The sequence below is a fragment of the Carcharodon carcharias genome, chromosome 10, assembly GCF_017639515.1.
Source record: "Carcharodon carcharias isolate sCarCar2 chromosome 10, sCarCar2.pri, whole genome shotgun sequence".
In the NCBI taxonomy this organism is placed as follows: Eukaryota; Metazoa; Chordata; class Chondrichthyes; order Lamniformes; family Lamnidae; genus Carcharodon; species Carcharodon carcharias.
Window position 1 is genome coordinate 119,047,936 of NC_054476.1, and position 23,258 is coordinate 119,071,193.

Consider the following 23,258-nt stretch of genomic DNA (forward strand, 5'->3'; position numbering starts at 1 on the left):
AGGTGATGACTTTCAGTAATTGGAGGATTTATTGGAGTCAGATTCCTCCTCCAGACAGATTCCTGTCTTTTTTCTCTCTTCACCCTCACACCTGATTTTGTCTTCATTCCAGTGCTTCCTGTTTACTGCTTGGTTGCTAATCACTGACATCATAGTCTCCACCTCTCCCAATCAATCTCTCATACAGAGAGAGAGACACACACACACTCACACACGCACGCATTCATAGGCTGAACAGCAGTATTAGAAAGATAAGGAGTGTCTGTGGCAGTGAGGCAGCATGCACAGGGTTTCTACAACTCAAAGTACATAAGCATCCTAGCCTAACGCTGGAGATTGACTTCTGCTGTGTGAGAGATAGCCTTCTTACTCCCTGTGCTCTTTGCCCAATTCAAGATTCAGGGTGGCTTTTATTTCTTTCTTTTGCTGTCTGCTGTGTTAAAAAGGGTTGCTTGCATGACAGTCCGAAAAGGAGAAAAAATGGCCATAAGCATTCAGGAGCATATGGCTATTGATGTCTGCCCAGGTCCTATTAAACCTATTAAACAAATCTCTGATTACTTTCCTCGTTTTCCTCGTGGTCTTCCTGCAGCTGTGAGCCGCAACAACTCTGTGCATTCCACTGTCAGCCAGCCTTCTGTCACCCAGTCAGAGGCTACAAAGGATGAGGAAGATATGGACAAATTATTTGGGGCATACGGAGCTGCATCTGCTGCACCTACCAAACATGAAGAGGAGACCGAGGCTGAAGGCTATGAATCTGATGACTCCAGTAAGTCCATTACTTCACAACTTAACTAATTGTTGTATTTATGGTGGCCTGCTGTTGCTGTAAACCTTCTATTTTTTTTCTTAACAAGTGTAAAATATAAATGTACAAGTAGATTATATTTAGGGCATTTCAATGGATTCCAAAACAGGCTTTTAACCCTTTAAATACTGCTGTGACATTTCAAGCAACAATAGGAGTTCCAGTTAAAGGAGGTTGGAATGCAAAGTGTTAAAGTGAAACTTCACTTGATTGATGAAGCCATCTGCCATTAAACACCCCTTTCTCAAGTCCCATTGATTCCTCCCCTAATGAGCATGGATCAGAAAATTATCTTGATACAGACCAATAGGTTTCCGGTTAGTCAAAATGGAAAATATTTAGCACTTTATTTTTCAAGTGAGTTACATTTTAATGAACCTGACCTTGAATGGTTAACCAGTGAATGTTTCCAAGTGAAGCTAATATCTATTTTTCACTCTAGATTGCTGATGTTTCAGAGTTTGACTATTGCAGAGTGTTAGGTTTTCTGGTTCTTCAGCCCTAAACTTCAGAAAATGCAGAAAGATAATTTTAAAATTAGGGGCATTTAATTTATTTAAATATAAGAGTGCTGTGTTTAATTCTTTGAATTTCAGTCCTATTAATTTCAGAACAGATCGACTTTGAAATAGACTTGTGGAAATGTAGATACTTGTACTTGAAATTACAGTGTAGCACAAAAAGCTCTTCTGTTCAAATTATTCTGGAAAGCTGCAGGGTATACACCTGTCTTGCATACACCATGAAGATAAAGAACAGGGCAAACCAGAGTCATTAATATTGATTTTTTAAAAGTTGCACATTTGACTATTTGCGACAGGTCAAAATGTAGTCCAGTATTGTGAAAACAGTAATAAATTGGAAATCTTCGTCAGCACGATGTTTTCCTGTTCTGAGGTTTGGTTATCTATGTAGCTATAAAATTTCTAATACAATACATTCTGTAATATTAAATGCTGTAGGGTAAAAATCTAAGTAATTGTCCCTAAAGCTCAAAATACATTGACATTTTAGCTCAATTATTGAGTGCATTAATCATATCCCCAGTACTGATATGTAACAAGTGATTTGAAAATATATTTTTGAAAAACACCACACCCAGTTTTTTAAAATTTTGTATTCTTGGACATGATGTTCTCTGTTTGATTATTTCAGATGTATTATTCTTTTCTCTACAATGACCTACACATAGAAAGCCTTATCCAGCCAGTTCCTACCAGGTACTTGATATGTTGGGCACAAAATCTATGAGCAGGTTCTACAGGGCGGTCTGTAATCCTGATGAGAAAAGGGACCACAAATCTCTAAGAATCCTTTTTAATTAGTCCCAATGAGTTAACAATCCAACTAATATTGATTCCAAGCAGCATTATTGAAAGTTTAAAATGATGATACTTACGCGTAATCAATCAGTATTCAACTTGAGGTATTGAGGTTGGAAATAGCAGACAGATTAGTACAACTAATACTGAATTGGGTGATTAATAGTGTATTAAGGTTGCAGTCCTTCAAAAGAAATGATATTTTTTCCCCTTTAAGCAAGCCAGTTCTGAATGAGTTGCAGACTGGGGAAGACCCAAGTTTCCATTTAAAATTTAATAGGAATGCTAGAGATTTATATTTAGCCTTGATATCGGTGAGCTCAGATCAATTCTAGTTGACTGAGAGTTTGCAGTTAGGTAGCAACTTCAATGCAATAAAAAGTCTCAGAGCTTTGCATGGCAGTAGAAACAAGCAGACATCAAGTGGAGATAGAAGGAGGGTTAAGGATGGTGACCAAAGGCAGAATCAAATAAATTGATTTTAGGGAAGTTTTTGAAGACAGGACAGAGGTAGAAAGGGCAGGTGTTTAGAGAAATCACTAGAGAATGGGAACAAGACAGCTGCAGGCTGTGCTGCTGAAGGTGGGTATGGTGAATGCTAAAGGAGCTTGCAGAGATCATAAGGAGCAAGGCCACAGCAGGGATGTGGGCTGGTAGTGGGGAGAACTTTAAAATGGGAACATGGATTTTGATTTTGGTGGATCCATCAAGTTTGACAAGAACATTGGTAATCAGTGAGCAGGACTTTGTGCAGGAGAAGATGTGGGCAGTGGGGCTTTGTACAAGTTGCAGTTTGTGAATTATGGGTACTTGGGAAACTGAAAATTAAGTAATGGAGTTTGGAAGTGACAAAGGCATTAGTAGGATTGAGTTGGGGGAGAGATGTGCATTGTTGTGAAGGGAGGAAGTAAGTGATCATTGTGGTGCTACAACCAGCTTCAACTGGAGGTCCAGCTGAAGAGGAGCCCAGAAGGTAAGTTTTCATTTATATTGTGGGATCAGAAGGAGTAGGAGTTCTTCATAAAAATATCTTCATAAAAATATCTTCAGCTGCTCCCTGCACCCCTTCTTCACTCCACCACCAACCTCAACACCTAAATCCAGAGGCCACGCCACCAGCCGCCCTAATACTGTGGTGACCTGGAACAGGTGAGCTGCCTCAGAACACTCATTTTTCAGCTCTATAGAAGTCATACAGACTTGAAACGTTAACTCTGTATCTCCCTCCACAGATGTTGCCAGACCTGCTGAGTTTTTCCAGCATCTTTTGTTTTTACTTGTTTTCCAGTCTCTTACTGGCAATTAAGCAGCTGGCCGGAATGCCTGAGAACTATTGTATGTGGCGGGAAAATCTACCCCTCAAAGAGGGTGGTTGCAGTTGTTGCACCATTGCATCTTTTAAGGGAAAATTAGACAAACATTTGTGTATTGTTCAAAAAAGAGACATTCCAAAACTTTTCATCTTGCACTCATTAGGACACGTCACAAGAATACTAATATAAGGGGAAAACAACAATTTATACTGTATGTGAAGAGAGTTGGCAAGTAAACTCTGATTGGTAGAGGGCGCATCAAAGGCGCACTGTAGAATAATGGCTACCCTGATCAGATCATTTCGTGCTTTATATTTTGCAAACTCACGAACGGGCCTAAGGCCATCAGTTTCAGCCCTGAAAAGTGTCCAGTATACCTCAGATTATCCTGGAAGGGCAAGGTATCTCAAAAATTTGAGCGACAAGTGAAGCTAGCTGTTTCACGCTGCTATTATGCAGGAGCAATATGAGTAGTATTCACCACTAACAGGATGCTGCTGTGAAACCAAAAAGACGTTCTGCCTATCAAATGAGTAACATGGTATATGAATTTCAGTGCCAGTGTGATGCTAGGTATGTAGGCCTTACGTCCCAAAGACTGGCGGATCGCATCAAACAGCATGTCCCAGCCACACTGTTCACAATGGGCAGGGTACAGACCATACTCAACTGGCCCGTGCTTGCAAAACTCAAAACTGCCCAACATTAGATGTGATTCCACGATTGGACAACATTTGCTAAATAATCCTCAGTGTGCTAAGAATTACGCTGACGATTGTCAGTCAGGCTTGCAGTCTGACGCATTTGTGTGTACTTGAAGCTGCATTTATTAATACACAGGGCCCTGATCTTTGCAGACAGAAAGAACATGTAGACACATTGCACCTGTTACAGCTAAACAGAATAAGTGACGGCCGTTCGCTGACTCATTCCTCAGGGCAATGCCTTGACCAATCAGGGGCAAGCTGCCTGGTTTAAATGTCAAATGATGCTTGGCAGTTAAATGTCAGTCACTATCACTGGTGCATTCTCCATGGCAACGCCTCTACCAGAGTCCATTCGCCAACCAATCAGCACTCTCTTCACATATAGTATAAATTGTTGTTTTCCTCTTATTGACATTGTTGCTAAGTGTCCTGATGAGTGCAAGACAGAAGGCATATTAAAACACATCTCTTTTTCAGCAATACTAAAGTTCTGTACTGCTGAACGACTAGTTGTATATAAATATTTGCATTGTAGGAATTTACAGGCTATATCAAGAGAGCAAGGTATGGATTAAATTTTGGATTCCTCCACCAAAGAGCTCGCATAGACACATGACCCTGAATGGCCTCCTCCTTTAGTGCAGTATGTATCTTTGGTTCTACAGGAGTCTGAGGATAGGTAAAATTTTTCATGTGAAGTGTAGTTTGCCTGGGAACCTAAATGACTAACTGCACAAATGCAAAACAAGTAGCTTTACCTGTGCACTAATTCTCTGTGTTCACTGGTCTGGTCAGAGATAATACTTGGATGATCATTGGTGGTTAATAACATTATGGGTGTTACTGATTTAGATTATTACCCAATTACAAACAAATTCAACAATATAGTCTTGTGGTGCGTGGGAGCTGAATGGAGATTTAAGGTCCAATTTAGAATCATTTTACAGAAAGAAGGGGGCTTTCTTTCCAAGTGTCTAGACAGGATTCAAATCAGACTGGTCAAGTGTAAAGTCTGTTCTATCAAAGTATTTTAATCATAACTTCAGTGCAGCTCCAGTGTGACATTTAACAATTTCAATATTAGCTATCGAATGATATTATGGAGTCAAGCTACCCAGTTAATCCTGAATTATAGACAATCCTCTGTTGTGGATTTGTGTTCATTGAAAGCTGAGTTGAGATTTACCAATACTTATTCTGTTGAGGACCAGCTATGAGGAAGGAAACTTCCTTTCCATCTGTTTGGGTAGGATTCAAACTCAGCTCCCATCGTCAGGAGGTTAATATTATAATCACTGTGCAGTTACCTAGTGCCCTACCAATTGATGTCAAAATATAATTCACCAGGATTCCATTTAATTTAATGAGACCTTGAATTCTGCTATTAGGCTTCCCACACGAAACAAATGCGAATAGTAATTTTTCTTATTTGCAGGGATTTGAATTCGGCCAATCATCTCAATCACAAATCATCTATAGTTGAGACGAGTAATGAACAGAGTTTCTGAAATAAAAATTTTTGCCGTTGAGTTATGTTGTCTGTTTTAATTTTGCTGGTGGGATTGCTGAGCAGAAGTCAGTCTCTGACAGGAGGAAACTATGTCAAAGTTTGACCTGTCATGTCAACGGTGCAGTTACATTGATCTTTACATGTGCTTGCCTGCGCTGAAGCTAATTTGCAGCTAATCTGAGGCCAGCTGATTTGATGTGTCTTCACTTCTAAGTGGGCAATGGGATCCTGATGGCTCAGAAATTAGGTATACACACCATCTATAGGTAAGGCCTCAAAGTCGATAGTGCTGCACCAGTTTTTTATATGTAAAATGGATGCCTAAGGATCCATTATTAAGGTGGGTGGGGCAAAACACAGGTGCTCATTACAAACTGGAAGTATGCCACTCACCATATTGGTAAAGGCAGAATTAAGAGGAATCCAGGGCCTGCACCTGAAACCGGCAAAAGGCCTTTTGCACATGCAAATCCAGGCCAGCGGCATTCAGGCAAACATGGACTATTTGTGGTCTACCCAACAGTTCTTAATGGGACCACTGGAAGCTGTCACCAAACAGATCTGTCATTCATAAATACTTGGCTGAATATGCAGACGGGAGGAACAGGAGGGTTCCTCCGGATTCCACTTCAGTGTTGAAGACTATTGCCAGCCCTTTCCTGATTGCTGCTCTCCCTTTCTGGATTGCTGCCTCCTCATGATAGCTGGAATCCTGTCATGATTGTCATCTCCTCTCCAAATCGCTTCTCCCCTCTCTCCCAGCACTTAGCCAATGACACAGCGACCATGAAATTTTCTTTGCCAGCAAGTTTCCTGGTTGGGCCTTGGGCCCAGCCATTTCCCCGCACCCAGTTTGCACTGGTAGACTGCCAGAAGCTAATTTTTAGACTAGCATTTTATGAATAAAATGCATCAGGTAGAAGGAAAGAAATAAGTTCTTATGAGAATTAAAGATTTTCTAACAGATAGAGATTAAAAATATTATTTTAAATGTTTTAATTAATATAATAAATAATTTTGACTTCAGAACAGCTTAATCCTTGTAATATTATTGTTTGTTTTGGTGTTTTGTATGTGCTGTCAGTCAAGGAATATATCACATTTATGGGCAAATGAATTTAAGATGAAATAAAAATTAATTTAGAACTTTGCTATTAAGCACACATCATTGTAAACATTGTAAAACTCCTGCCCCATTATTTAATTTTGATTTCAGATACCTTCCTGACTGACCACAAACTAAAGTATTCCTTAAGGGTTATGGGAATATTATACTATAAGTATTCTATTTTAAAAAGAAAATATAGGGTGGTACTTTGCTAAACACTTTTCAATCCAGTCAATTATCTTGTTAAAGTAAAGGCATCAAAATGTTCAAAATATTTGAGGAGTTTTTGTTTTACAGCAGCTTTGAGGTGGGGCTGGCACCTATCTTGTCAGCATCTGTGTCCGGAGATAGTGTGATCCTGAAGGGTTCAGCTCAAGAAGGATGCCATGGGATCAGGAGAAGTTAAAGTTTCCTCATTGCATCTCCATGATATGATCCTGTTCACAGAGTGCCAGCGAGCTGCCATCAGCCAGACAGGAGTCAGACATTCACATAAGCTATGTGAGGATCTATAGTGTCCCTACTGCATGTTGTCATCATCCTGCTGGAATGTAGGGACTATGGACATCTGCTGCATCTCCATGACAGGAGCCTTATCACAGAGGGTATGTGTGCACCCATCAGCCAGACAGGAGTCAAATGTTCACAGATGCAATGTGAGGATCTATGGAGTCTCTTCATTGCATATTGTCATCATCCTCCATGAATCTAGCGGATATGAGGGTGTCTGAACAAGGTGATGGCCTCATCACCATCATCCTCACCATCGAGGACCTCCTCACCTTCATCCCCGTCGGTGATGTCCTCATCGAAGATGTGCAGCTTCTCTATCTCCTCCTCAGGCAGCATCTCCCCTGTTGCAACGCCAGATTGTAAAGGACGCAGCAGGCAACAACCTTACATGACACCCTCTATGGACAATTGCAGGGCTCGACCAAACTAGTCCAGGCACCGGAACTTCATTTTCAACATCCCAATGGTTTGCTCCACCAAAGTGTGAGTTGCAGCACAGGCTTCTTTGTACCTTCTCTCTGCTGCAGTCTGAGGCTGCTACATGGGCATCATCAGCCATGTCTTCTGCGGATAGCCCTTGTCCCCAAGGAGCCAACCCTGCAGCCTCTGTAGATCCTGGAAGATGTCAGGGATCTGAGACCTACTGAGAATGTTGGACGCTCCCTGGGAATTGTGCACAGAACTGTCAGATGCATTTGTGGTGGTCGCAGACCAGCTGAACATTCAGCATTTGGAAGCCCTGATGGTTGACATAGTTGACTGTTTGTTGACATGGAGATCTTAGTGCCATGAGTACAGCGGATGGCACCTTGCACCTGTGGGAAACCTGAGATCTACGCAAATCCCAGTGCTCTTGCTTCCTGGCTTTCCTAATTCCATGCAAACTGCACAAAGTTGTGCGCCTTCGTGAATATGGCGTCCGTGACCTCCTGGATGCAGTTGTGTGTGGAGGCTTGCACAATCCCGCAGAGGTCACCTGTGGAGCCCTGGAAGGAGCCAGTATCCTTAACATTTGAGCGTTACGGTCACCCTCATGGCCACTGGCAATGAATGCCCTCCATGTCTCTGTGGCTCTAAATCCTGCAGCAAGTGACATATGTGACCGACCAGTTCCCTGGACATGTGCTGTCTTCAGCGACATTGGTTCTCAGTCATCTTCAGGAATGACAAATGCCATCTGTATATCCTGGATCTAGATGGTGCCGACCCATGAACACTTGCTGTGGCTCTTCAACGGCATGCACAGGAGCCCCAGCCGCCCCTTCTCCTTGAGGATGCTTGTCCTCCCTCTGCCCAGGTAGACGACTCTGTTGCTGTCGTCTTCTTCGCCTCTGCTCCCTGTAAGCCATGAGACATGGAGCTATGTCACCAGGCTCAATGCTCCTAATGTATTTCTCCCGCAGGGTGAAAGAGAGAGAGAGACACATGGGTTTGTATTGGTCTCCTAGGGACCTCTCATGGTTATGTGTGCAGTTCCGGCTCCGTCTCAAGGCCCCTTAATGCATCCCGGAGAGTGCTGGCCGCCACTTGGATGGCAAGAGTTTAGTGTGCTGCATGGCTGCCGAAACCCCACCCACCTCCGCCCCACTCCACCTGACTGACTGGCTGCAGCTTCACCCACTGGACTGCATGCTGTGCTCTCAGCTCAGGCTCAGGCATTCTCCTAACCTGCTCTGCAAGGCTGCACTGTTAGCTTGAACCATGGGGGAGACTGATCCCCAAACCTGAATGATGTCATTGTAGGGGGCTGTGAGCACCTCCACCAATGACTGCTCCATGGCCAGTTTTAGCAAGGAGATTGTACAACATGCTCAGTCATCCAATTGTTCTGCAGTCCACTAAAATACTCATTAGTTTGCAGTCTGTGCCCAAGGGGTGAAAAGCTCAGGACCATTTGATGGTACTTTGATGCTTTAGGGGGCAGATAAGCTAGAGGCCCGACTCCACACAAGCGCCTGAACTGTCTCAGCTGCTGAAGAATTCTCACTTTTATTCAAAGTTTCCCTTATGTGTGGCCGCATTCCCTTCCCCCAACCCCCACCTTCGCATGTGCTTGTGCATTACCATCAGACTGTGTTGCTTTCATCCCCCCCCTCCCCAACACCGCCCCAACCACAGGGCAGCTCTTGTCCCAGCACTGCACTGTCAGCCAGCTGGGAAAAAGTGACTTGCCTGTGACCTCACCTGAATGCGCAGCACCTCAGCCTTGAAGTCGAACAGGTGACCCTTGTGAGCGCTGTGCTACGTTAGTGTGCATTCGCTTCCCAGTTCCCCTCAAAAGTTCAGCTCGCCAGGTGCACACCTTTGAAATGCTGTTGTGAATCACATTGTTCTGAACTCACACCGACATGAGAGGTAAATTTGATGTGGGGGGATGATTCTGGCGGGTAGGCAAGATGATGAGATGCAAATGCATTGAAATTAAGTTCCCAACATTGCATGGCGGGAAAGGCAGCCCACCATTGATGGGCGGAGGAGACGATCACAGACTGGTTTCACGAGGGCATAGAACTGATTTTTGGATTCACGCCATATTGTCCGCTCACAGCTGCCATGATAGCTGATGCCAACGGGGGTGGAAAATTCCAGCCTGTATCTAATAATTCACCTTTTTATATCAAATATAGTTATATCATTTGTAATCTGATCATCTGATATCATGTCCACTTGATCTGTCTCCTTGGTAAATACTGAAGCAAAGTGATTATTTAATACTTCTGGCATTCCGCTATCGCTGCCTCTGATTTTATCCTTAGTGGCCCTGTTTCCATTACAACTTTCCTTTTTTGTGTCAAGCCTGTAGAATATTTTGTTATTTTGTTTTATGTTTTTAAATTTAATTTTAACGCTTTTCAGGCCTTTTCCATTTATCTATCATCATTTGCTGAGTAGGACATCCATGGCACAAGCTCCACCTATTTGACCACTAAAATTGTCTGGGGAGCCTTATGTAAGACATAGGATCCCAGATTGCAAGAACTATTGAGATTCTCACCTGATTCAGGCAGGCACCTACCCAGCATGATTCTGCATCAGGGTCAATTTTCCCTTCTAATGTATTGCATTTGGAAGCTATTCAAACATTGAGCCATTTCATTATTGCCTATATGCATATAATAAAGCAATATATTCCATTATGAAAAATTAATTAAGTTGTCGAGTTTACTTTTGCTAGATCCTGGCTCCATTAATAATGTTCTTGGTGCCATTAAAAACTAGCTTGTTGTTTTTGCTGTTTGTTGCTTTTTGGAGTTTTGCCCATGGATGTAATGGGAAAACCAGTTTCATTTGAGGAGTTGGAATTTGTTTGAGCCAAAACTGAATTATTAATTAAGGGGGACTGTAACATCCACCCGGCAGAAACGGGACAGTCGTGAAGGTAAAAGCAAGGTGATAGGCATACTATCCTGATCCTGCTCCACCGCTTTATTACCTGGAACCTGCTGCTGAGTGGCCCCAGTACCTGGTTGAATCAGATGGGAACCCCTTAATGCCATGCAAACGGAGCTCCTACGAAATGCATAAGACCCTAATTCTCTATTAATGCTATGCTGGGGTTATGTGTGCCATGCTGGTAGGCAAAAAGAAAAGGCCTGAAAAGAGGCCAAAGTTTTAACATTAATTTAATGGGGACAGGAGAAGCGGGGAGCCCAAAAAAGTAATGTTGGTTGCTGTCTCTTTGGGCACAATTATATCCTCCCACATCAACCCTCACAACTCCCAACGAGCCCTGGACCCACCTCTATCCCAGCCGTGTCAGCCCCATCAATGCTTGATATGGAGCAGCAACAAGATGTTTGCAGCATTGTGCAGATCACTGAGTGTATGTGAATGATGCCTGGTGTTCAAAATAGAGGTGCCTCCGACTGTGGGCATCTAGTGGCCAACTCACCCATTCCACTGGTCAATGAACAGATAGTTAAAATTTCCCCTTTGGTAACTCTTTCTGTCACACATGCCCTACACATGTGCCATTGTCTCACCTTACTTTTATCTCATTAACAAAAATATTATAAATCATAATAGCTGGATTATTGCCCTAATGCACAGTTCACCTCCCACGCTTACAAGCATGCATAAGTCCTTTTAATCTAAATTAATTGATTTGAAATCCAGCTCTCCAACTGTCTTGCTCCTTGTCATCTCTCTCTGACATCATATAATTCATGAGCCAGAAATCTTAGTGATGTGAAAGCACAGAATATATGTTATGAAATAAAAGCAATCTATATTTGATAACTCTTTCTAATGATCAGCTTGATGATGAGAAAACAAATGGAATGAAGGTGGCTGCAGTACAGAACAAAGATTTTGTGGCAGATATAAATTTGTTTTTCTTTTGTTTTGTGAAAGTTACATTATTACATTGGTATTTATTTTCATGGGAAAATAGTCCCACACTGTTCCAACATCATTCACTGTATTAAGGAAGGCCCTGAATCCAATCTGGTTTCACTATGAGATATTGAATCTGGGAACATTTTTCTTAAAGGTTGCCCACATATCACATTGCAAAAACATAGCCACAAGGTACAATCCTCTATAATTCATATAATCGGGACTGACGTTACTTGTTCACAATAAATGAGACACTGGACAAAATCGCAGACAGTAGACCATAGTGCTGGGGAAAGCCCAGAGGAAACTGGCACTCTATCAAGAAATGTTCTGGTGCTGCAAAGTTAGTATGGTCTGAGTCTACAAAATGTATATGTGTTTTATGAGAGACACAAATACATGGAAGGCCAGAAGACATGGAGCTCATCAGTTAATTATATTGAGGTTTGTTCTGATGAATTGGTGTGAGTTGTTGACAAGGTACAAATTTCAGGAAAAATTGTCACTGTTTTCCAGAGATCTAGTTGTAAGAAAGGGATATCATCACAGATTGTGTTTTCAAGACTGGACCAAGCAAGGACAAGAACACAGTAACTTAAAAGTACCAGTGGTTTGGATGAAGGAGACTCTGAAGCACATTACTCATGCCAGATATACAGAAACAATGGTGCAATTGACCAGATCTATTGAGAATCCACATGTTAAGCTATTCTGGAAAAATTACTTGCAACTTTTGCAAGAGTTTGTATTTTGCCTGTCCTGGCATAATTTGACATATAACCTGTGCCTAATGCAGTTGACAGGAGGCCTGATCAATTTTGATTATTGGCCCTCATTAACTTTGAATCAGATAGCTGCTGATGCTAACTGTACTCCCTATAGGCAACTCAACTTGGGAGGGTAGGAAATTGACCAGGGCAGCTGCTGCTCAAAGACAGCCTGCTGTCCTTTAGGTGCATTTTTAAATGGTGGATAGTGGAAAGTGAAACAATCAAGCAGCATGACTTCAAATAAGTACTCTAGATTCTCTAATGCAGCCAGAGGAGATACTCATAGAGTGAATGGATAACTGGAGGGGCTCCTCTTCCCTTTTCAGTGGACAATAAATGCCCAGACAAATGAATCAGCAGCAATGGAGGAAGAAGGCAGAGCAAGTCAATGCCACCAGCATTGTCCTGAGGACCTGTTTGCAGTACAGGAAAAGATGTTAATGACCTGAACTAAAACTGTCAAGATGAGACTTCTTTCCAGGCCCTTACTCTTCTCTGCACAGCCCTGCACCATTCTATTTTAGTTCTAGCATTAACTGTGCTTTCCTCTGCCACTTCCTGTGCTTCCCCCTCCAATTATAATGGGATACTTCATTTCATCTCTAACTGCTTGTGTACTGTCAATACCTGCTACTGACCTCACAACTAGTTTCCTCCCTTGGTAACACTTGCTGCTGTTTTCTATTATTATGGACACTATACTTAGCTGCCTTAGACACACCTTCAAAACCATTCTGTAGGGCATAGGCAAAGCCTTTTCCATTCTTCTTTCAAAAAAACCTAACACAACTGAACAGAGTGTCCAACTTCAGGAGGCTGCCTTGGCTCTATGCACATCCCAATGCCAGTGAAGGAATTGGCTATCAGTATCATTGTCTGAATGTGGAAATGCAGCATTCATATGGCCAGATTGGAGGCCACTCTCTTTTCCTTTACTCTTTTAACTTAATTCTCTGAATCACCCAGTCACTACATGCTAAAATTGTACATCTTCCTATGCCCATCAGATACCTTGGAGCTAGCTGGAGCACAGACTGAGAGGAAAGAGCCCTTCTAAAGATGCCCTGTCACATACTCTTCCAGGCACAATGCAGAAATTGAGAATCTGCATGATGTAGATGATGAAAGTGGTCTTTGCTAGGTAATTGACTGCAAAGCGCAACAGAAACAAAACTACTGGAGGATTTGATAATACTTGGGAATTGAAAGTGAGCATATGCCCTACTGGCACTGTTTCCAACAGGTAACACAAATATGTTACTGCGTATTCAAATGCCCCTTTGAAGAGTTGCCCCAGCTCAAGGGCAATTGGGGATGGGCAACAAATGCTGGCCTAGCCAATGATGCCCACACCCTGTGAACACACAGAAAAAAAATTAGAGGGCCTAAGTAGAATTGCTAACTGCTGAGTGTCTTTAGGAGCTTTTTGTAGTTAAAGTTGTCCTTTGGTTCATGAAATGCTGGTTCATGAGTTAACTGCACCCTAATGCTGTTACAGTTGATATTATGACATGGGCTGGTCTTATCCACATTCTGACACATCTGTATTTAAGTGGGGTGGTTGTTGGGGGAGGGGTGGTATTGTTGGAGCATAGGGGCAGAGGAGGGATCTAATGGATATGACATAATCCTGAGATACAACAAGCTCATCCATGCTGAGTCAAGCTATACTGCAGCTGCTGGGCTACCCCTCATCCTGCCTACTGCGTGGGAGCAGGTCTCTGGACTGCAATGATTATCACACTATATACTCCTCTTCATTAATGTTCTGCAATTTATATAGATCTATTTCCTCAAACTGACTGGCTAAATACCCCAGGGTGAATTAGTAGAGTTAGCATGCAAGATCCCGGCCTCTCGCTTGGAATTGGGTACTGTGGCTGATTCTTGGGGCATCCATGAAGCCCCCGCATACTCAACCTTGCCCCTCGCCTGAGGTGTGGTGACCCTCAGGTTAAACTCACCACCAGCTGTCTCTCTCTCTAATGAGAGCATGGCCTATGGTCTCCTGGGACTACGGTGACTTTCATTCATTTTTTTCATGATTCTAGGAACAGGGTGGGCAGGTGTTAGACACCCTTTCAAAATATTACTTGCAATGGAGTATGTTGATGCTGTTCTTGAGTGTGTAGCTGCATGAGGATGGAAACGAGAAGATGAAATGACAATAATTGGATGATACTAGCTCTCAGTTGATGAAGAATACTGGCTTTACCCTGTGCACTGCCTTTACGTTACTGTCGACAATTTTGACATGAATCCTCAAAGCCAAACAGTGACTTAAAATTGAAATAACTCCTTCTGCATTTTTATGTTTATTTTTATTAAGCATCAACTTATCCTGCAAACAGAAAAGGTACTGTTGAGATATTGGAAGTTTTAAGAAAGCATAAGGTGAGATCCAAATGACAAATTATGCATTCCAGAATGCATTTGTGAGCAAATGAATAAGCATCATGTAGCTATGTTTTGATGGATGAATGTACATCTTTTCAAGGCATAGCTTTAATGATACAAGTATAATAAGATTTGTAGCTGGAAGTTCTACCATGGTGCAATATAGGCATGCATGTTAAATAGCATGCAACCGCAGTTTTTGAGACGGAATTCTTTGTGGCACAGATACTTTGTCCATCCACTCGGTAAAGAAAATGTTGCCCTGTTACCTTGCTTGTCTGACTTTTGCAACAGCCTCCATGTGTGCTGTGTGATGCTGGTATTAATGGTGACTACCACCCAGACACCCAACATTCTTCTTCTGTAAGGAGGGTGGGGTGGGGGTGTGGCAGTCCTGGAGTTCTGAACAAATGGACACAGGACCCTACAGTCTTTCACTTGTGTAGTGCCTTTAACATCTTTAACACAAACCCTATTCTTCCTGTACGCACATTGACGAAATGCGTCCCCTAGCCGCCCTTCTTCCCACAGTGGACTTAATTCATACTGTGCACTTACTCTGCATAATGTCATGAGTCTTGACCACTTGACTTGTGCTTTTTTTGGCACAATAGGCTATGAGCTAAAATTAATATAAAAGAATGAAATAATTACTGATGAAGTTGGCATAAAATGTAAAATAGTACACTTTGAATGCAAAATTAGCAGATGGACAAAGACAGAGAAGTGCAGACGAAAAAGAGATAGCTGTTCAGCCAAAAAAATCATTTAAAAACTAGCTTGCTGGAGTAAAATATTATCTTAGAGGCTAAGGGCGGAATCATACCAGTTTTGTACAAAGTGCAGTAGCGGGTGGGAAAAAGGACGTTTTACCCACCGGCCACAATGGCGGCTTTTCGCACCATATCATCCCATTTCCAGCGCGTCCTGCCTCATTAGTGATGCATTCCTGGGAAACACACTGGGTCACTGGCTGGGGAGCCTCTGATTTGCCTGCCCCTCCATCACCTCAGGCCTTCAGTAATCAGGGTGCCCCCCACACAGAGCTAGCACTCTGTAAGGCATCGGAAGCTGCTGGAAAGTCATGGTTGCCAAAGGGAGGAAACATGTTGTCCCCAAGTTTAGCGACACCTCCCCCGGATGCCTATTGGACATTGTGGAGGCCTGCTGAGAAGTCCTCTAACCCTGTTCTGGGCGAAGACCAGCAAGCAAGGTCACTAGCAAGGGAGCCAGTGGCAGTGGTGGACAGCACCAATTCCTTGCAGAAGAGGAGAGCCACCCAATGCTGAAAGAGGATAAATGATCACCTCTGTTCTGCAAGGGTAAGTCACTCTTCTAATCACTCTCAACTCACACACTTAAAGCCATCACACCTCCACAGGGCCTCACTCACTTCCAGTTCAGGGGACATCACCACTCACTCTCTCATCTGCCCTGAGGATTGTGCCCTCATCCTGTCCATGGCGCCACTCACTACCCACACATGCCAGGCATCCTTCTCATCTGGCCAGACAGATGTCCTGCTTACACTCTCCATCTGTATTTATGCAGGACAAACTGTCACACAACAAAAGGGAGAAATTGCAGACTGATGGAGAAATGACTGGCAACAGGGTCCTCACAGATGTTTAAAATAGAGTCATCCAGCTGTCCGGAGATGATCTGGGCCGTTCCTGTGCTGATGGTGAGGTCGGCAGTGCTCAGCCAAGTGAGGATCCAGCAGTGTAATATCCATCAGACAACCATGCTGTGAGCAAGTTCCCTTGTTCCTCAGCCCCCTGCCATGCATGAATTATCTCCCCTTGCTTTTGCAAACACACCTAGGAAGCAGCCAAGAGCTTCCACGAGCCAGGTCCTTGACTCAAGCCCTGAAGACACCTCAGAAAAAGAATCTTTTGACACCCTAATTGAAGATCCATCACAGCACTCATCCACACCCTCCACCAGCGCAGAGGCACACACCTCAGTGGGACCTAGTTCTAGAGTAGCCTTGGGACCAGAATCTGGTGAGCACATCTCTCAGTCTGATCTACAGCAGATGGTGACAGGGACTTCCCAGTTTTCCAGCACTTGGATGACTGCTGGAGGCCAGAAATATGTTGAATCTGAGTCAGATGAGGAGCCTCTGGACTCGGTTGTACCTCAGTTGCTGGAGCTGCAAAGACAAGCTAAGGAAAATCAGGAAGGGATGTCCGCTGCACTCCTCAGATTGCAAGGCATGATGGAGGAGTCCGTCGGTCTTCAGATTGAGATGATAGTGCTGGCATGCCAACACACTGAGGTCAACACTGGTAGGATGGCCATGGGGACCTTTGTCCAGGATGTCACTGCTGCGCAGGCTGAACTCGATCACTGATGCCATGGTTGACCTCCAACAGTGTCAACGTGAGATAGGTGTGGGGCAGCTCAATCTCACCCAGCTTCCTCTTCTCCTCAAGGAGTCAGCCTGGGGCTCTCTTACATCCACCCAGGTGACTCCAGGAGTGTCTGGCCCATCCAAACCCTCTCTCACTGTGACCCCCACAGCTCCAGCTCTACAAGCTGAGGAGGGTCCCACTGCCACACAGCAAGGATTGTGAAAGCTGGCCAGGGTCCTCCAGGTCTCAGCCCTCCAGAGGACGCCCGTCAATGTCATCACAGACAAGGCGTAGCAGTCAGCAGGCTGCCTCCACCTCTGCTGTGGATGTCAGGGGAGCACCAAGACATAGTGGCATGGATAGGAAGGTTACAAAGATGTAACTCTTTCGAATACAAACCCGTTTCCATCTGTTTCAGATGAAGTTACATTGTTTCATAGTTTGCCATTGTGAGATTTGAACTCTTGATCTTGGGGTTACGAACCCAGTACCATAACCACTTGGTTATTTAGGCCAAGCGTTACAAAGATGTAACTCTTTCGAGTACAAACACGTTTCCATCTGTTTCTATTCGGATGAAGTTACATTATTTCATAGTTCGCCATTGTGAGATTTGAACTCTTGATCTTGGGGTTACGAACCCAGTACCATAACCACTTGGTTATTTAGGCCAAGCGTTACAAAGATGTAACTCTTTCGAGTACAAACCCGTTTCCATCTGTTTCAGATGAAGTTACGTTATTTCATAGTTTGCCATTGTGAGATTTGAACTCTTGATCTTGGGGTTACAAATCCCGTACCATAACCTCTTGGCTTTTTAGGCCAAGCGTTACAAAGATGTAACTCTTTCGAGTAAACTCTTTCGAGTACAAACACGTTTCCATCTGTTCCTATTCAGATGAAGTTACATTGTTTCATAGTTTGCCATTGTGAGATTTGAACTCTTGATCTTGGGGTTACAAACCCAGTACCATAACCACTTGGCTATTTAGGCCAAGCGTTACAAAGATGTAGTTGCGCAGCCTAGGCACTGGTGTTAATCACTTGTACTTAATGTTCACTATTGTAGATAGACTCCCAAGAATGTCTCCTTGCCTATGGTGCCTTGTTGTGATGAGCAGAGTTCGTTTCCCTTAGATGTGAAACCTTGCTTCCTGCACAAGATAAAGGCAGGTGTCTCAGTCCAGGGCCTCTTCCCTGTGTAGTGTGTAACCTTCGGACCAAAATGATGGCCTGGCTTAACACTCATTGGACACTTTAGCAATACCTGTGAATGATGGTGCTTATCTTAGCTGCCAGATTGTCATGGACAGGTGTCACTGAGTTCCATCAACCTCTCTGTGTTCTCTCAGCACCTTTGAGGTGGGGCTGGCCCCCACCTCTTCAGCATCTGTGATGCTGTGCTGCTGAAGGGGTCAGGTGCTGAAGGCTGACAAAGGATCAGGTGCAATTAAAGTTTCACGCCTGCAACTCCATGATATGATGCTGATCTCACAGAGTGCAAGTGAGCTGTCCTCAGCCAGATAGGGGTCAGACATTCAGAGAGATAATGTGAAGATCTATTGAGTGTCCTCACTGCATGTCATCATTATCCTCCTGGAATCTAGCACCTATTAAGTTCTCCGCTGTGTCTCCATGACATGAGCCTGATCGCTAAGGTTATTGTGCACTGGCATCAGCCACACAGGAGTCAGGCATTCACAGATGCAAGGTGAAGATTTCAGGATTGTCTTCATTGCATCTCGTCATCATCCTCCATGAATCTCGAAGCTATGAGGGCCTCCCGAGTGTGCCTGCCTTGTCTGACCAGTGCGATGGCCTCATTGCCTGCATCCTCGCCTTCAAGGGCCTGATCACCGTCATCCCCTTTGATGTCCTCCTCCATCTCCTCCTCAGCCAGGTCCTCGCCCCGTTGCAGCACCAGCAAGCGATGATGATGCGCGACACCCTCTGCGGACTGTATTGCAATGCCCCAGCGGACATGCCGAGGCACTGGAACCTCATTTTCAAATTCTTATGTTTTGCTCCACCAAAGTCTGGGTTGTGGCATGAGCCTCAAAGTACTGTCATTGTGTTGCAGCCTGAGGCTGCCACACAGGCGTCATCAGCCATGTCCTCTGTGGGTAGACTTTGTCCCCGAGGAGCCAACCCTGCAGCCTCTCTGGACTCCGGAAATGCTGGGGATCTGAGATCTGCTAAGCTTGTAAGAGTCGTGAACGCTTCCTGGGAATCATGTGCAGACCTGCAGGATGTATTTTGGTGGTCACACACCAGCTGAACATTCAGTGAGTGGAAGCTCTTGATGTTGATGCAGTTTAATGCTTGATGCCACAGAGATCTAAGTGCCATGTGAGTGTAACCGATGGCACCTGGCATCTGTGGAAAACCTGAAATCTGTGCAAATGCCAAAGCTTTTGCTTCCTGGCTTTCCTGATCCCTGGTGAAATGCACAAAGCTCTGTGCCTTTGCACAGATGGCATCGGTGACCTCCTGGATACACTTATATGTGGAGGCATGTGAGATCCCGCAAAGGTCACCTATGGAGTTCTGGAAGGAGCCACATGTGTAAATATTGAGCACAGCGGTCACTTTCATGGCCAGTGGATGCCCTCCATGTCCCCATGGTGCCAAATCCTGTAGCAGGTGGCTTATGTGACTGACCAGTTCCTGAGCCATGCGCAGTCTTCGGCGACACTGGTCTCAGTCATCTGCAGGAATGACAGGCGCCATCTATAGACCCTGGGTCTAGCGAGGTGTCTACGAGTGATGGGTCGCTGTGGATCTTCAGCTGCATGTGCAGCAGGCCCTGCCGCCCCTCCATCTCGAGGGAGATGCTCCTCCCTTTGCCGAGCCAGGCAACTCCACTGTTCTCTTTTTCTTCTTCTCTGGTCTCTGTAAGCCATAAGGCATACTGCTAAATCACCAGGCTTCATGATCCTGATGTTCTCCTGCAGGATCAGAGAGAGAGGCACATTGGTTAGCATCGGTGGCCTAAGAACCTCTCTTGCTTAAGTCTGAAGGCCCCCTCATACCTGCAGGAAAGTGCTGGCTGCCACATGGATGGCCAGTGTGTACTGCGCTCATTGGCTGTCCCAAGCCCCACCCACCTCCGCATCACTCCACTTGACCGATTTGCGGCAGCTTCAGCCATTGGACTGCATGCTGTGCTCTCAGCTCAGGTACAGACATTCTCCTAACCCACACTGCAAGGCTGCACTTTTAGCTTGAAACATAATGGATACTATTCAAACTTGAATAAAGACATCGCAAGGGGCTGTGAGTGCCTCCACCAGTGACTGCACCATGGCCACCTTTCACAAGGGGATTGTACAGCTTGCCCAGTCAGCCAATTACTCTGCTGCCCCCTAAAATGCACATTAATTTGTAGTCTGTGCCCGAGGGATGAAAAGTTCTGGAGCATTTGGTGGCACATTCATGCATTTGCGTTGCTTGAGTGGGCAGAAAATCTTCAGAGGCCTGACTCCAAGCATGTCAATGGAGCTGCAGCTGAATAGTCTCAGCTGCAGAAGAATGCTCACTTTTGACAAGCTTTTCCAAGAGCATGGCTGCATCCCTCACTTGCCCTCCTCTCAACCCCCTGACATGTGCTTGAGTACTTCCTTCAGTCTGTGCTGCCTTGCACCCGCTGCCACCACTATAACACTGGCATCCACCTGAAAATGTGGAAAATTACCCAGGTATGACCTGTCCACAAAAAGCAAGACAAATTCAAACTGCTGCCACTATGCGTCAGTGGATGGAGTACCAGTCAAACAGGCTGCTTTGTCCTGGATGGTGTCCAGCTTCTTGAGTGTTATTGGAGCTGCACTTATCCAGGCTAGTGGAGAGTATTCCATCACACTCCTGACTTGTGCCTTGTAGATGGTGGACAAGCTCTAGGGGCTCAGGAGGTGAGTTACATGCCACAGAATTCCTAGCCTCTGATAGGTCTTGTTATATTTGGGCATGAACTGCTTCAGTATCTGAGTCGTCACGAATGGCGCTGAACATTGCTTAATCATCAGCGCATTTCCCCACTTCTGACCTTGTGATGGAAGAAAGGTCATTGATAAAACAGCTGAAGATGGTTGGGCCAAGGACACAACCCTGACGAACTCCTCCAGCATTCCTGGGATTGAGATGATTGACTTTCAACAACCACAACCATCTTCCTTTGTGCTAGGTATGACTCCAACCAGCGGGAGGTTTTCTCCTTGATTCCCAAAGATTCCAGTTTTGCTAGGGCTCCTTGATGCCACATTCAGTCAAATGCTGCCTTGATGTCAAAGGCAGTCACTCTCATCTCACCTTGGAGTTCAGCTCTTTTGTCCATGGTTGAACCAAAGCTGCAATAAAGTCAGGAGCTGAGTGGCCTTGGCAGAACCCAAACCGAGCATCTGCGAGCAGGTTATTGCAAAGCAAGTGCCACTTATAGCACTGTCAATGACCCCTAGCATCACTCTTTGGATAATATAGAGCAGACTGAAGGGCTGTAATTGGCCAGATTGGATTTGAGAACATAAGAAATAGGAGCAGGAGTAGGGCATTTGTTCCCTCAAGCCTGCCCCACCATTCAATAAGATCATGGCTGATCTGTCCCAGGCCTCAACTTCTCTTTCGTGCCAGCTCCTCATAGCCCTCAACTCCCCGACATTTCAAAAATCTGTCTACCTCCTCTTCAAACACTTTCAGTGATCTAGCCTCCACAACTCTCTAGGGTAGAGAATGCCAGATATTCGCTACTCTTTGAGAGAAGAAATTTCTTCGCATCTTAGTTTTAAATGAGTGTCCCCTTACTCGGTAACTATATCCCCTAATTCGAGATTCCCCCACTAGTGGAAATATCATCTCAACGTCTACCCTTCCAAACCCCCTCAGAATCTTGTACGTTTCAGTAAGATCACCCCTTATTCTTCTAAACTCTAATGAACAAAGACCTAATCTATCTAGCTGTTCCTGATAAGTCAACCCCTTCATCCCAGGAATCAGCCTAGTGAATCTCTTTTGAACAGCCTCCAATGCCAGTATATCCTTTCTTAAATACGGGGACCAAAACTGTACACAGTACTCCAGGTGCTGCCTCACCAACACCCTGTACTTTTTGTTCTTTTTGTTGGACAGAACATACCTGGGCAATTTTTCACATTGTCGGGTAGATGTCAGTGTTGTAGATGTATTAGAACAGGTTTGCTAGAGGCATGGCTTGTTCTGGAGCACAAGTCTTCAGCACAATTGCTGGAATGTTGTCAGGGCCGATAGCCTTTGCAGTATCCAGTGCCTTCAGCCATTTCTTGATATCATGTGAAGTGAATTGAATTGGTTGAAGCCTAACATCTGTGATGCTGGGGACATCAGGAATCGCCCAAGATGGACCATCCACTGGGCACTTCTGGCTGAAGATGCTTGCAAATGTTTCAACCTGGTCTTTTGCATTGATGTGCTGGGCTCCCCCATCAATGAGGATATTTTTGGAGCCTTGTCCTCCAATTAGTTGTTTAATTGTCCACTACTATTCATGGCTGGATGTGACAGGACTACAGAGCTTAGATCTCATCCATTGGTTGTGGGAACACTTAGCTCTGTCTATAGCATGCTGCTTCTACTGTTTGGCATGTTGTAACTTCACCAGGTTGACACTCATTTGTAGGTATGCCTGGTGCTGCTTCTGGCATTCCCTCCTGCACTCTTCATTGAACCAGGGTTGATTCCCCAGCTTGATGGTAATGGTAGAGTAGGGATATGCTTGGCCATGAGGTTACAGATTATGGTTGAATGCAATTCTGCTGCTGCTGCTAGCCCACAGAGCCTCATGGATGTCCAGTTTTGGGTTGCTAGATCTGTTTGAAATCTATCCTATTTAGCACAGTGGTAGTGCCATAAAACATGATGGAGGGTATCCTCAATGTGATGACTGGATTTTGTCTCCACAAGGACTCTGCAGTGGGCACTATTACCAATACTTGGAACTGTATCACCATTTCTTCACTGTCACTGGGTAATAAACCTGGATCTCCCTCCCTAACAGCACTGCGGATGTACCTATACCCCATGGACTGCAGAGGTTCAAGAAGACCACTCACCACTATCTTCTTAAGATGAGATTTGATGGGCA

At 44.5% G+C, this 23,258-nt stretch overlaps 1 protein-coding gene across 1 annotated transcript in view; it reads left to right on the forward strand.

Moving 5' to 3' along the window:
* Nucleotides 1-302: 302 nt before the first annotated feature.
* The window catches only part of LOC121283062 (double C2-like domain-containing protein beta), a 221,755-nt gene continuing 198,799 nt past the window's right edge, over nt 303-23,258 (forward strand). The window contains exon 1 of the mRNA XM_041197088.1: nt 303-772. Coding sequence (XP_041053022.1) covers nt 457-772 — 316 coding nt within the window. The 5' untranslated portion in view covers nt 303-456. The remainder of the gene's footprint in view (nt 773-23,258) is intronic.